This window comes from Solanum verrucosum, unplaced genomic scaffold, assembly GCF_900185275.1.
Source record: "Solanum verrucosum unplaced genomic scaffold, falcon-dt-bn FXZP01000118.1, whole genome shotgun sequence".
In the NCBI taxonomy this organism is placed as follows: domain Eukaryota; kingdom Viridiplantae; phylum Streptophyta; class Magnoliopsida; order Solanales; family Solanaceae; genus Solanum; species Solanum verrucosum.
The window spans coordinates 185,545-200,853 of NW_026020568.1; the positions used below are offsets into that span (position 1 = coordinate 185,545).

Below are 15,309 nucleotides of genomic sequence, written 5' to 3' on the forward strand. Positions count from 1 at the left end.
AAATTGAAAAGGAAGAAATTATTATAATAATAAATGAAATTTGACAAAATAAAATTAAAATAATCATATTTATCCTTAAACTTAGTTCGACTAGAAGTATGGCGGCCCGTTTGGATTAGCTTAAAAGATATAGTTTTTTAAAGTCAAAAATAATAAGTCAAATTTAAATTACTTTTAAGTCAAAAAATAAAAAGTAGGGGAGATCTAATTTTAGTTTTTAACTTATTTCTAACCTTGTCAAACACGTCTCAACTTATTTTAAGTTATTTTTTATATTTGTCAAACACTTTCAGAAGTAAAAAAACTGACTTAAAAAAGTAGGTTTAACCAACTTTTAAATCAATCCAAACACTCTAAATATTCATTTTTGGGGGCACCATGTTGTGTCCGTTTTTAGATTTTTTCAAGTTTACTCTCTCGGGATATTTCAGACGTATGTAACTAAAATTGATAGAATTCGAACATTTTTTTACCGAAGAACGTGCAGAAATTGACTAAATTTCAATCACGCGTGTGAATTTTTTTTTATCATTATTTTATTTTGCAAATCTCAACAATTCAACATATAATTTTTTTCTAAATAAACTCAAATTTAAAATATAAGTTTCATATATCAAAAAGAATAAATTCAATCATAAAAATAATAACACATCTAACAAATTCATTTAACATGACTGAAGTGTATATAATAATTGACTAAAATTTCGATTATATATGTCAAATATAGTAATAATAAAAGAAGAAGAATACACCTTTATAGAAGTTACTTAATACTCTAAATGTTCATACAAATAAAAGACAAAATAAGTATTAGTTAAATTTATTTATCCAGCCTTTTTAATTAATAAACAAATAAATAAGGCGATCAAAATATAGTCATCTCATGAGTATATCATCCTCTACCGTTATACACTAATATTAATGCATTACTTTACTATATATAATAAATGGGAATATCTACTACTTTACACATGACAAGTGTTGGATGATATGTGCTTAAATAGTGTTGTACATTCTTCTTTTATGGTTGTACCTTTAAAATTTATATTATTGGACAATTTAACACCATTAATTACCTACTACTTTATTGGCCGAAAAGTTAGACCTCATTTGGGCCCATTTATTATTTATATGTTTTCAATTTTCAATATATGTTGTCTATCTAGTTCTTTTTTTCAACCTTTTATTTTGAACTTCTTGAAATTTAATTACCTATTTATTATTCTCTCTATACACTTTTAATTGTTATGATTTCCTTTTTACAGTCAAACTATAAGAATTATATATATATATATATATATATATATAATAAGTGAGAATATCTACTGCTTAGCACATGACAAGTGCTTAGATAGTATTGTACATTCTTCTTTTATGGTTGTATCTTTAAAATTTATATTATTGGACAATTTAACACCATTAATTACCTACTACTTTATTAGCCGAAAAGTTAGACCTCATTTGGGCCCATTTATTATTTATATGTTTTCAATTTTCAATATATGTTGTCTATCTTATTCTTTTTTTCAATCTTTTATTTTAAACTTCTTGAAATTTAATTACTTATTTATTACTCTCTCTATACACTTTTAATTGTTTGATTTCCTTTTTAGAGTCAAACTATAAGAATTTTAACTAATATTTTACAATGTGTTTTTTCATCATATTCATATGCAAAAAATTACAATTTATAGTACTTTTTGTATAGATTTTGCATATTTAAATTTTTTGTTTAAAATATCAAATCAATACAATCTAATTTAACTTTGATATTACTACTATTAATAAGAGTGAATGTGAGGAGCTTCCCGTTTATGGGACTTGACAAAAAAATCCTCAGATGTTACTTTTGTAATTTCACATGAAAAATGTAATTCAATTGGTTAGTTAAAGGAGTAGTGCAACTGCATTTCATTTTTTGTATCTATTGGACTAATTTGTCCCCTTAAAACTACAAATAATTCGCACAACTTTCTAAAACCATGGGCCTCACTTATTACTACTTAGTTGTATTGCTTTGGTGACTGATATCAACTATTTTCTCTCCAATAATATTTCTCCAGTATTGACTTTATACATTTTTTAAGAAATTATAAATAAAAGAGTAATATTACTATACCATTCTTTAAATATAATAAATATAATGTATTAAAAAATATAATTGAAAAATGACTATAATTAATGATAAGGGGTAAACTATCCATTGATTTCATAAAGTGGACAAGTATTGTAGGACATTCCAAAATAGTATAATAGACAATAATTATTGGACGGATGGAGTAGGATTAAGTTTTTCTTTCAGTACTTTTCTCACATTAATTAATTTCTCTCAGCATTCAATTAGTGAATCTTTAGTAGAATTAATTAAAATACTTTTTACTTAATAATACTCACAATAAGCAATAAGAGGAAGCTTTCGTTGGTCTGTTCTTTTAAGGGTATGTTGCTAAACCATCAACACTGAAAGATAGCTCTACTGATAATTGTAAAGAAAGCATATTAATGGATTAAAAATCAAAAAGAGGTAATTAAAGCTCAAAATCTATTAGTGCCATATAAATTAGGATAGAGGAAATAACATATATTATTTGAAATAACATGAAACGTACTACAAATCACACAATAATTAGCAACTTCAAAATTTAAAGGACATACAAAAAATTTGATCAACTCTCAAAATTCTACTAATGTCACATAGTTTGGGATAGAAAAAGTAACATATACGTAAAATGTACTATAACTCATAATAATTAAATAACTTCAAAATCTAAAAGACATATACAAAATTTGCTTGACTTTCGAAATTCTATCAATGACACATAAATCGGGACAAAGAGAATATTGAAAATTACATATAAAGTATTATTAACCACAATAATCAACAACTTAAAATTTAAAGAACATACAAAAAAATTGTTTGACCGTTAAAATTTTATTAATGTCACATAAATTAAAATAAAAAATAAAAATATATGTTGGGCCCGTGCTAGCACAGGCTACTATAACTAGTATAAATATAGAAGGTGATATTTCTCCGTTCACTTTTAATTACTTGTTATTTATTTCTAAAATAGATTTTTATTTTTTACTTGTCACTTTTGACATATGAAGTAAAGAAAATTATTTTTTTCCATGGTTTACCGGTAAACTTTATCTTTAACATTAAATATTTATTTTCTAAATCATTTTCTATGATATCATTTAATAAGGCATAGTTTGGTAAAATACATATATCAATAATTATTTTCTTAATGGGTGTGCCAAGTCAAAGTGTGACAAGTAAAAGTGAACGGAGGGAGTATGTTTTAAGCGATTAATTAAAAACTTTTTTAATTGCTAAGTCAAGCATTGTTTGCCCGACAATTCATCCTTCATTCTCAAACAAACAAGAGGCATCCGTTGACACCCAATTTTAATGACCTATAACCCTTTCTGAATTACTATTCGATTAAATATGTATTTTAAAATTCATTCTTTTTATTACATGTTTAAATTTATACTTAATTTTATCTAATAATTACATACTTTAATATTTAATTTACAAAAAAATATTGTTACTATTATTTTTGTTATCATTTTATCAAAATTACTATTATCAATATTATTATTTTTATCGGTTGTAAATTTGAAATAATTACTTTATGTATTTACTTAATACTTATATTTTATAAGTGTGTTTATTTTGTATGAAAATTATTTATTATGTATAGTATGTTTTTAGTTGGATAACAATTTATTAAACATTCCTCCAAATCGTTTAAATCATAGCACATTTCATTCAACATGTTCAATCAAGTAGAAATCATGTTTATACGTTTCTAATATAATTTTAGCATGTATATTGTATAAAAATCTTGTCTTGGATTTAATAAATATCTTTCGAAATGCTATTAATTGACTTATCCTGCTCAAGATTTGATAATTTCTGTAACATAATTACATTTTTTGCCGCTTTAAATATTAAATAGTGTGTCGTTATAGTGCCCGTTTGTATGTCTACGCACACACATTAATGCGCCCATGATCCTTCATTACTTATGTGTGTTTGCAAGCATGTCAATAAAAATTAGAGGCCAGCATGAGACTTTATATGCTAATTGATCTTGCTATTTGTTATGTTTGACGCTTAGGATCTAATTAGAAATCTTATGATTTGTTTGAGTCTAAAACCTATCGTTTAGTAAGTCCAATGCCCCTTGGACCTTAAGATGAGACGTTAGGCACCTTTTAGGACGTTAAATTTTGTTTCAATTAGCTCAAATAAAATTAGGGGTATGGATAGATAGGCCCTTTTCAGAAATGATGTAAATTGACCCGAATAGAAAACGACAAACTATGATTTGTCTTCCGATTACTAAGCCATACACTGATCCGAGAAGATTAATTTAGTTTAAGTTTAACTAACTCGTCTCTTTCCCTCTTCTTTTATATTTATTGTTGTATGTAGTACTTGGGGTAGTTTAATTAATTAAAATGTTTTTCTCCCATATCTATTTGTGTTGATTTTGTCTTCTTGCTTATCTTCTTTATCTATGTATTCATGTTAGTTTCTACTTGTTTTACATTTAATTTCTTATCTGTTATCACTTAGTTTAATTAATTAATAATGAATAAGTAAACCTTATTTGTCACATGTATAACCCCCACATAATAATATAAGATACGACTGAAATTCATATTATAAGATACGACTGAAATTCATATTTGTGAATCTTGAAAGGTGCTTAAGACCTTGTTTTTGAGGTAACTTGAACTCTTACCTGATCTTTGGTTCGTTTGACCCTTCAATTAATTTAATTGTTAGTATAGTTTAGAATGGTGGCCTAACACATTTTTAATTTGTTAGGCGACGACTCTCTTTTTAAATAATCCTAAAAGAGTTGTCACGTCATTGCATTACCCGTTTTGCGAAAAATGGGGTGCAACAACATATATAATAAAAAATTATTGTTATAATAAATGTGCATATGTGATTAATGTGTATTTAACTTATAATTATTTAAAGTAAAAATTATCTATTTTAAATTTCACATTAAAAATGAGTTATCTTTTGAATAGTTATTATCATATATTATTATTTTTGTAGTGATGACTACAATAATAATTAGATTAATGTTAAAAACTCTTCCACTCCTCTATATGTGGTAGAGACAAACATTGATCCAACTCTTGGTATATCTTTCTACAACTTGACACTTAATGTACTCTAAAAAATTTAATATTTTGTCACTCTAAGATAATCTTTATATAATCGAGTAAATAAGTAACACATCAAATTCAAATTACTAACGACATCATGACTTCTTATAAATATACATTTTATTTTATATTATGTGTTTCAATTCTTATTTTCTATATATTGCAAAGTATAATCTCTGATATAATGTTATATAATCAACTTAATTTCTTTTTCTTGAGATACTTTTTATGTGCTTCTTCTTTTTATTGGCAATGTTAAGCAGAAGTTAAAGTTTGAAAATATCTTTCTAGCAATTTCTGAATAGACAACATCAAGATCGTTACTTTATTTGTACTGTTTTTCTTATACACTTCTTATTGAAAAATAGTAAATTAACGACATCAATTATTTTAAATATATATTTAATTCCGCATTCGCGCGGATGAGTACACTAGTGTATAACTCAATGGAATTTCCAAGCAGAAGTGGAATAGATTGGAGTCCCTTTCCAGCTAACCATGAAAGACCCTCCATTTACATCCACACTGCAAGAACTCCTACAAGCAAACTGCTGAATAATCAAGTTAGCTTGATACAAACATGTGTTACTCAGCTTTACTTCCTCCATTCCAAACCTCCTGAAAAATGATCTCCACACATCAAGATTCACACTTCTTATGACCCTTTCCTCCCCATCATTTCCTACTATGTTCCGAATCCCTCCTCCGTATGACACTTCTAGTGTCATCCTGTGTTGATCATCCCGCTTCATTACATCTTCCAGGCAATCAAATAATGCACTGTAGTAGAATAATGAGTCTATGAATCGGTTCACGAATAGAGGTGAATTAAGATTTGCCTCTACTTCTGATACTACCATTAGTGATGGTTGTAGCCTTCTTACAACTCTCATTGCAGTTTCTAAACAGTTGGGTACGCAAATCATTGCTCGTAGAAAGAATGCAGCATGGATTACTACCCCTTCGTCAGGTTTTATGTCGAAGTGGTCTTCAGTTAGTTGGTTTCTATCTGGTAAAAAGATGATCTTGAATGAGAAGGGGAAGTTCAAGGAATTAGCAAAACTCTCTAAAGACTTGCCTGTTTCTATTACTCTTTCTTTATTGACTGATTCGATAACTGTGATCTTCATATGTTCGATTGGGTTGTCTTTTCGCTCTGCTGCTGCTTGGATCAAGGATGCCCATTGTACCCCTGTTCTGATAAGGAAATCAATTAGGTGAACTTTGGGTTTCGTTGCTACACTTTCTAGTATGGCTTGAATTCCTGTGAAATGCACTATTTGGGTGAATGGAACTTCTTGATGTAATGCTACGTATGAGGCGTGGAATCTTGATGCAACACAGATACTGTTAAGTTCATCTGTTTCCGTGCAGATTTTTGGCATTAATTTTCCTGTTTCTCTATCGATCCTCTCTCCAAGTGCTTGTGCAAAATAAAAGACTGCTCTTTGCACAGGATTACCTGTGTTTGATGCAAGTAGTTGGCATTGACTCAGAAATTTCCTTGCACGGTCGTATTGCTGGTCAGAAACTTTCTCAGCTGCAGCTAGGAGGATTTGAGCAAGTTCTACGTCTTGATTATCTTCAGGAGAAAGGTCTGAGAAAGCAGAACCATAGGGATGCAAAAGATTGTTTATGTTGATGAACTTGTTGGAAGAGAACTGGATGAATCTTTCTCCAGCTAGCCTCATGATTTGCGTAGCTGAGAGCTTCTGGTGCACGTTGGCTCCACCGTTCACATCTCTAACTGTAACTCCTTCAGTATTCTTGCGACTTCTCGGATTGTTCCTCAGCAATTCAAAAGGAGCTGGAGATAGAAAAGGTACCTCGTCCACGTCGCTTCCTGTTTCTAGATCATTGAGCTTTATTTTTCCTAGACTTAATTGACCTGCATAATGGGCAGCATGCACATTCATTTCTTCTTGTTGTTTATTCATTTCTTGTAATTGTTGATTGACTGCATATTCTTGATAGAACCCATAGTTGGTACAGAAGTTCTGGATATCTGTGGAATCCTCCATAACTGATGAGTGATTTCAACTCTTTGCAATATCTACTCTACAACCTCTGATAGAGCCATCACTCCCTGGGATTTGGTTGGAAGTGAATGATGCAAGATGGAACAAACAAGGGATTGGTCATATCAGAACTGAGAGTAATTTGCAAGTGCCTCCTGATATCAGCAGCAGGTAATATTATTGATATTTCATCAAATCCCAAGTTTATAATTACAAATTAAAGCTGTGCAGCTGGCTGACGATGGGACGACTTGAAACTTTTGAGAGATTGACTCTTCATAAAAAAGAGCATATTCAGCTGAATACAATATTTTGACAGACTGTGACGTAAACCTCTAAAAGAATTGGCAATATCAATTAGTTTCACAGAGTTATTATCATCTAGAAAAAATGCAATTGTATATCTTGTTAATCTTTGTGTTTAAGATGAAAAAGTAATATTGCTGGCTTTCTAGAGTTTAATAAGATTAGAAGGACAAGAAAAAAATAAGACATGGTACTAAGGACAATGTGGTTTATGTTGTGATGTATGACCCTTCTTAAGAAATTCAGCCTACCTACTTTTGGACATACTGTACTTTTGCTAGGTAGTCATTTTCTAAATTGAGATGGTGACAGGTTATGTGAATAACAATCGGATAACTGTTGAAGTAAATATAAGACTACCTAAAAATGAATTGCAGACAAGCAAATGGACATCTCACCAAAAAAAAGAAAAATGCAAGAACCTGTGCACAAAATTAACAAGGCCACCCTCAAGATTCTTTTCTTAAAATAAAGAACTCTGTGAAAATTGGCTTATTTATTGGATTTGTCTGTGTGCTAGTCATGGTTACCTTTTGTTTCTTTGATAAGGTAAAGATTTTATTAAATGGTACCAAGATGGTACAAGAAAAGAAACAGAAACAACATATAACAAAAAGCAGCCTACTACATTCTTCTTCTATATACTGGTTCAAACTATCCATTAAGCTACATTTACACCAGAAGGACAAATTTTTTAAACATCTATTCTTAATTCTAGAAATGTGAGTTCTCTGTCCTTCAAAGCAAGCCTTGTTCAGCTCCATCCATATTGTCCATAAGATACTCAATGAAATAGTTCTCTGCTATATTTCTTTTGGTATCGCATGCTACTGCCATCCTTCCAGTAAACCTTTCACATTCCGAGACATCACCCATGTAATAACACGATGGGTTAGGAGTAACTCCCAACATTCTCTAGAAAATCTGAACTGGAGAAAAAGATGCTCAACTGGGCTGATTTGCACAACTTGTAATTATGCCTGTTGCACTGGCTTAGCGCAAATATTTTGTACAGTATATTATATACCCATCAAAATAATAAAATATAAAGGTGATTAACTTCTTCCTGATCTTCTTGACACAGGTAGCATCTACTACATAGGTCAAAACATCTCTTCTCCAAGTTATTTTGAGCTACCCCCATGTTGCAACCCATCCAAAACATGCTACTTTAACAGGAGCTTTTGTTTTCCATATCATCCTCCAAGGCCAGGAATTATCCCACTGACATGTCTTTATCAACATACTATAGCAATTCTTAACTAAAAATATTTCTTGTCTTTACTTTCCAGCCAAATCAGGATGTCCACTCTGATCAATACAAACTGATCCAAATTGTTGAAGCAACTGACAAAATTCTTCTATCTCCCAATCGTTCAAATTCCTCCGGAACCTTAGCTGCTAACCAGATTTAGAATGAAATTCAGCAATACTACCAACCTTTTTAGTTGAGCAGTTAAACAGAGTGGGAAGCTTATATTTTTGACATTCATCACCAACCCACAAATCTGTCCAGAATCAGTCTATTAAATTGACTGAAATCTTCCCAAATTTTATATTCTGTTCGGTAAGAAGTTTATTAATTCAATTCATTTGGGGAATGTTTTTTTGGTAAAAGGATAAACCAGAAGCATGGTATTTGTGATGAGGTTATACCTTTTGGGACCATAAGACTTCAAAGTTTTCTCTTCCTTTTTTTTCAGGCCTAATCATAGGTGTCTATTGTAATGCCGCAGTTTAACATATTCGATCTAAAGGTATAGGAGTAGTTATTAACCAAGCCATGTCCAGTCTCCCGCACTTTTTGAAGTATGCGACTCTAAATAAGGACCTCTATTTCTTCTGCCCACTCTTTGTTCACAAGGTGCTCAAAACAAAGGAGGAAGGGTGAACAACATGTACCACAAGTCCACTATCCCAGAAATATGAGTTTAAGAGAAAAAATCTAGATTTTGGTAGCTTGGAGATGCCTTATGGTCCGTTAATGGTGTACAACTGAACTGAGCAAGTAAGCATCCTATTTGTTTCCTCAATAAGGCAAATTGTTTTCTTACAAGAACTTCCAAATGGATAGGGAATGAATTGGTGTTCCCTTCCACCCAATAATGAGGCCTTTCCCATCCTTTTGAAGATCACAAGAACTGCCTTGTGCAAATTGCTTGAGAATCAGATGAGCTTGATACCAAGCTGACTCACTAAGCTCTTCTTCCACCATACCAAACCTTGCAAAGAATGCTCTCCATACTTCAAGCTTCACATTCCTGGTGAACCTGTCCTCACCTTCAGCCGCCACGATGTTCCGAATACCTTCACCAAAATACACCCCTTCAATCGTTGTTCGACATGGACTGCCTCGATCCATGCAGTCCTCGAAGCAATCAAAAAATGCACTGTAAAAGTAAAGTGTCTCAATAAAGCGGTTTAAAAATGATGGTGAATTATGGTTTGCTTCAACTTCGCCAACAACAATAATTGTTGGTCCAATACTTCTGACTACTTTCATCAAATTATCCAAACAATCTGGTCTTAGTAGCATTGTCCTTAGTATAGAGTTACAATAAACAGCCACAGTCTCATCTGTTTTAATATTGACTGACTCTTTCTTGAAATCTTTCATGCCCGAGACAAAAACTATATCAAATGAAAATGAAAGACCTAAGGACTTGGCAAAACTGTGTAATGTGTTGCTTGTTACTTCAAAGTTCTCTTTTTCTGTGCTTCCAACTGCAGTTATCTTAAGAAGTTCAATTGGACTGTCACCTTTTTCTGCAAGAGCTTGTATCAAGACTATCCACTGAATTCCACTTCTGATATTAAAATCAATCAAATGGATCTTTTTTGCGCTTCTGACATTTTCAACAATTGTTTGAACTCCAGCAAATTGCATCACTTGACTGAAGGGAATTAGTTGGTGGCAAGTCAAGAATGCAGAGTTGGTACCTAATGACATAGTTTTTATATACTTGAGGTGGCGATCTTCATCCGTACATGTGTATCTTCCAGTTGATCGATCAATCCTTTCTTCTAAAGCTTTAGCAAAATAGAAAGAAAGTCTCTGGACTGGATTACCTGAATCAGATGCCACCCTCATACAACGAGAAATCAATTTGCTAGCTAGATGGAATTGCTGATTATTCACTTCTTCTGCTGCAGCTAGGAGGAGGTGGACAAGTTCCACGTCCCTTGTTTCCTCCATACAAAGGCCTGAGAGTGCCGAACCATAAGGGTGGATAAACATAGAAAGACCATCTAGCCTTTGGGTGGAGTACTGTATGTACCTGTTCAGACATAATATGATCAAGTAATTAAAAGTGTGCTCGCTCTAACATCTTAAACTTTTAGATGACATGGTCGCATACTTCAACATGGTATCGATCAGGGTATGCAAAGATCTAAAAACTTAAACTTTAAGGTGAGATAGTCACACAATTTTGGCAATACCTTTCTCCAGCAGCCCTCAAGATCTCTTCCATTGGCAATTTGTTGCTGTTACCTAAGTGAGCCTCACAACTTAGTGCATTAGAGCTCAAGTTTTCCTCGCTCGATTTCTTGCTCAGTCTGCCATAATTGCTCAGTAGCTCCAAAGATGCTAATGAAAACGGCTTTGGTTTTTCATTGCTAGAGTTGCCAGGTTCTGGTACTTGAGGCCGGAAATCATCATTCTTTGGTGCTTCAATAGTGGATTGGATTTGGACCGGTTGCAAGGGCATGACTGTGTTGGTGGGGAAATGATTTTGCGTCCAATCTGATAGACTTTGTTGCTGATCTTCCAATAAGTTGCTTCTAACTTGTTCATCAGATGTATTCTCTTCATTGTTAAGGCCACAAATGGAGTAAAGAGAATCAATATCTACACAATCTTCTTCAATGCCATTGACCACTAATTCACTTCTCTCATATCCTTTAAGATGAAACTGATCATCCTGGAAATCACTAGAAATATCATTTTTGGAGATTGAGACGTTGGTCATGGTCTAAACTCCAGGACGAATTAGTGGTACCCTTAACAAAGTAGCCTCGAATGGCTTTATACTTTCAGGAGTACTGTCTGAAAAGCAGCACCATGTAACTTCTTGGATATATTTTGAGTAAAGTTCTTTTGATGGCTATGGGAGCTTGGCAATAGTGAAAGTGAACTCTTTTGAGAGTAAAAACTTATGGATACATAGTGTTTTCACTAAATGAATATATATGAATGACATATGTTTGCATATAGACTTTATCTCATTTACCTATGATAAGTTGATACGATTTGGTGTAAACATCGAGGAGCCAATAAGATAACCTGGTCATAGAGAGATTAAAGCCACATTTTAAAATATTGGTTCAGTGTGATGTTTCCATGGCAACAAGCAGAAGAGTCCAGATGAAAGAATACACATCCCAAATAGACTACCATTGTTTCCATCTTTAAAGAAACTTCAATCATGTATATATATATGCATATGGACAAATGCAAAATTACAATCAGAAACAGATTAGAGCGTAATTAGTGACATATTTGGATGGAAAGGAAAATATTAATCGCAAAACAACAAGGGACTAGCTATAAGCCCCTGAAATATTTACATCAAATCAATAAACATATGACATGTTCTTTCTCATATCAATTCATCATTTAACCACATTAAATTCATGTGGTTTGGTATAAACATCGGGTATGACATACTCAATAACTCTACCAAAAGTAGAAATTACACAAAAAGGAAAATACAATATGTCCAAATTCAGACCTTCTCATCATTGTTCCTAGAGTCACCAACAATATTGTCAATATCAACAACTCTTCTACCAAACATTACATAAACAACCCAAACAAGACTTTTCACAATTTTGATCATACCAATTGTAACAGTTAAATAATACAACCACCAACCAACAAAATCAGCCAATCCAATACTAATCAATAAGTCTCTTTTTTTCTCCACCACAACCACTAAAAACTCAACTTCATCTCTCAATCTCCACCACCAAAGTCCACCAAAACTCATTGCCAATGCTGCCTTTTCAATCCATTTATTCTCCCTTAGAATGCCAAAAACTGTGTCATCCACCACTGGCTTCACAAAAATATTGGACCAAAAGAACATTGTCTCATTTAGTCCCAAGAAGAATATAGCTCTTGTCAAAAATCCCCTTTCATAACCAATTTCATAAGCATCAACTCCAGCAGCTATACTACCTGTTAGAACATAAATTAATAAACTCCGTCGATACGTAATAATAAGTTTTTTTATACGTGTCACGATGCGATTTCTAGACTCACATCGACTAAATATATCATACATTATAAATGTAGCTAAAATAATAGAGTAACTCTTTATCTCTCCTTTGACTTCTTATATCATTTAGTAAAGTTTTAAGGATGTACTTATTTTCGAAAAAACTTGTTGATTTTCTATTTTATCGACTTGACACTTATATTTGAAAGGTGGGAAAAACACGTTATATTCAAAATTCTATTCTCAACACGTACCTTCAATGCCTAAACCAACGCAAATTTGCAATATGCATACGAAAAACCACGCAGTGTATAATCGCGGTCTCGAGACGGGCTCTAGGGTACGCTTGATAAAGCAAGAGGTACCACCGGTTAAGGTATGAGAAAGTGCAGCAACACTGATAATAGAAACAAGAACATGTAGAAAAATAGGGTTAACTTGAAGAAAAAATTTGATTAGTAAATCACAATTAATTGTAATTTCTGTTGTTGAATAACCTACAAGATCAATAAGATAATGTGCAACAGATAGCCTAGAAAGTATAAGAAAAGAAAGAGGAAAAAGAAGACTAAGAAGAATAGTTGTAAAAAATTGAAATGGTTCTCTCAATAAATTTGCAAAAGAATCCATGAGAAAATACTAGAAAAAAATTGAATGGATTCTTGTTGTATATGAAAAAAAATATGAAGATAAGTACTATATATGTTCATGAAGAATGAATTTGAAAATAATACAAATTCTAAGAAGTGGTTGTCACGATGTCTATGTCTATCAAGTTAGGTTAAATAAATATAATTATAATATAATGTTTGTATGCAACAAATCAAATAATAATGTGTGTGGTATTAGTTTAGTCTTTATTTTAGATTATTTAGGAAGGGACAACATGTAGTTTGATGCTTTGATGATAATTGATATATGGTCTAATATTTGTTTATTTGTTTCCCATCAACTACCAATAGATATATTTTTGAGAAGTGTAGAATAGATATTTGGTAGATTATTATTGCAATTTAAAAAAATTGACAGTCACCTAATTTACGAAGAAGTTTGTTTATATGGAAACACTAAAGAGGTGGAATGTCATAGAAAGTTGACGTGTCATGTCACCAAATTAAAAAAAGAGGGAAGAAAATGTTATCAAATTAAAAATAATTTTTTTTAAATTTTTTTAGTTTTTACATCTCTTGTGTGGTCCACAAAATACTCATCTGAAGGACAGAGACGGTGACACAACAAAGATTATAACGAATTATCTGAATTTCAAAAAAAGATTTTGGCTGACGTATTAATTATAGTCTTATTAGGTTTCAATTCAATCTAACGCAAAGTGAAGGTGGGACTCTTTCGATAATGAAAGTGGTGGTAGTATTAAAAAACATAAAAGAGATTATTATTTTTTTGTATATTGATTGAATAAAAATATTTATATTATTAAGTAATTTGAAAGATAATTTTTTTTTTAATTTGGGGCTTGAACTATATGGCGAGTCAATATCTATCAATTCAAACATAGATTTTTCCGTTACCTAATTTATGTGTCATATAAGTTTCTTATTGTATGTCCCAAAAAGGATATAGTGTTTTTTTTAATTTAAAAGTAATTTGACTTTAGATTTGTCATTTTACTATGAATTGCTTATAACTTGTAGTTTTGAAAATTATTTAGTTGAAAACTTACCTTGTTGATCCCTTAATTTTATTATTTTGATCGTGAGAATCGATTTAATCAATAAATCAGACCCGATGGAAACTTAGAACTGGTTTGGATTGACTTAAAAAAGGCAATTTTTAAGTCAAAAAATAAAAAGTCAAACTAAAATGACTTTTAAGTCAAAAAATAAAAAATTAGGGGGAGACCTAATTTGGTTTTTGACTTATTTTAAGTCATTTTTTACCTTGTCAAATACTTTATAACTTATTTTAAGTTATTTTTTATATTTGTCAAACACTTCCAAAAGTAAAAAATTGACTTAGAGCCCGTTCGGATTGACTTAAAAAAGTAGTTTTTAAGTAAAAAATAAAAAGTCAAACTGAAATGACTTTTAAGTTAAAAAATAAAAAGTAGGGGAAACCTACTTTTGGTTTCTGACTTATTTTAAGTCATTTTTGACTTATTTTGAGTCATTTTTTTTACCTTGCCAAACACTTCATAACTTATTTTAAGTCATTTTGACTTATTTTAAGTTATTTTTTATATTTGCCAAACACTTCCCGAAGTCAAAAACTGACTTAAAAGTAGGTTTAACCGACGTTTAAACCAATCCAAACGGACTCTTAAAAGTAGGTTTGATCAACTTTTAAGTCAATCCAAACTATCTCTTACACTGTTGATCCCTTATTTTTATCACCCAATAATTTTGCTGGTAGTTTACTTGGTCTTTTCTTGACCTGTCTCATTATCATCTTTTTATTTTTTGAAAAATGGGTGTTTTGCATGTAATTTTATTTTTTTGCTACATAATTTTCATATTGTTATATATAATAAATTAGTTATTCCTAGTGAAAATGAACTGTTTGTGTGGTTGGAAGCATGTACCATTTTAAAAGATCGAGGATTTTAC

At 31.3% G+C, this 15,309-nt stretch overlaps 3 protein-coding genes across 3 annotated transcripts; all 3 read right to left on the reverse strand.

Moving 5' to 3' along the window:
* Nucleotides 1–5,642: 5,642 nt before the first annotated feature.
* LOC125810435 (DELLA protein RGL1-like) lies at nt 5,643–7,220 on the reverse strand. The gene is made up of 2 exons (XM_049489921.1): nt 6,274–7,220; nt 5,643–6,204 (listed from the first exon to the last, which is right to left on the reverse strand). Exons 1-2 carry the CDS (start codon nt 7,218–7,220, stop codon nt 5,643–5,645), a joined length of 1,509 nt encoding a protein of 502 aa, XP_049345878.1.
* A 2,295-nt stretch (nt 7,221–9,515) lies between these two features.
* Nucleotides 9,516–11,714, reverse strand: LOC125810563 (DELLA protein RGL1-like). Its single transcript, XM_049490037.1, has 2 exons — nt 10,965–11,714; nt 9,516–10,801 (listed from the first exon to the last, which is right to left on the reverse strand). The coding sequence occupies exons 1-2, from the start codon at nt 11,492–11,494 to the stop codon at nt 9,574–9,576; spliced, it is 1,758 nt and encodes a 585-aa protein (XP_049345994.1). The 5' UTR covers nt 11,495–11,714; the 3' UTR covers nt 9,516–9,573.
* A 382-nt stretch (nt 11,715–12,096) lies between these two features.
* LOC125810555 (uncharacterized) lies at nt 12,097–13,418 on the reverse strand. The gene is made up of 2 exons (XM_049490030.1): nt 13,000–13,418; nt 12,097–12,705 (listed from the first exon to the last, which is right to left on the reverse strand). Exons 1-2 carry the CDS (start codon nt 13,373–13,375, stop codon nt 12,251–12,253), a joined length of 831 nt encoding a protein of 276 aa, XP_049345987.1. The 5' UTR covers nt 13,376–13,418; the 3' UTR covers nt 12,097–12,250.
* Nucleotides 13,419–15,309: the final 1,891 nt, after the last annotated feature.

Bases quoted from the DNA above. Each gene is read 5' to 3' on its own strand.
- LOC125810435 (XM_049489921.1), bottom strand. From the start codon at position 7,220: ATGGAGGATTCCACAGATATCCAGAACTTCTGTACCAACTATGGGTTC. The intron at 6,205-6,273 runs GTCTTTAGAGAG...TTTACCAGATAG, and splicing joins AGAGTAATAGAAACAGGCAA to AAACCAACTAACTGAAGACC.
- LOC125810563 (XM_049490037.1), bottom strand. From the start codon at position 11,494: ATGACCAACGTCTCAATCTCCAAAAATGATATTTCTAGTGATTTCCAG. The intron at 10,802-10,964 runs GTATTGCCAAAA...ATGTCTGAACAG, and splicing joins TTGAGGGCTGCTGGAGAAAG to GTACATACAGTACTCCACCC.
- LOC125810555 (XM_049490030.1), bottom strand. From the start codon at position 13,375: ATGGATTCTTTTGCAAATTTATTGAGAGAACCATTTCAATTTTTTACA. The intron at 12,706-12,999 runs GTACGTGTTGAG...ATGTTCTAACAG, and splicing joins CGTTGGTTTAGGCATTGAAG to GTAGTATAGCTGCTGGAGTT.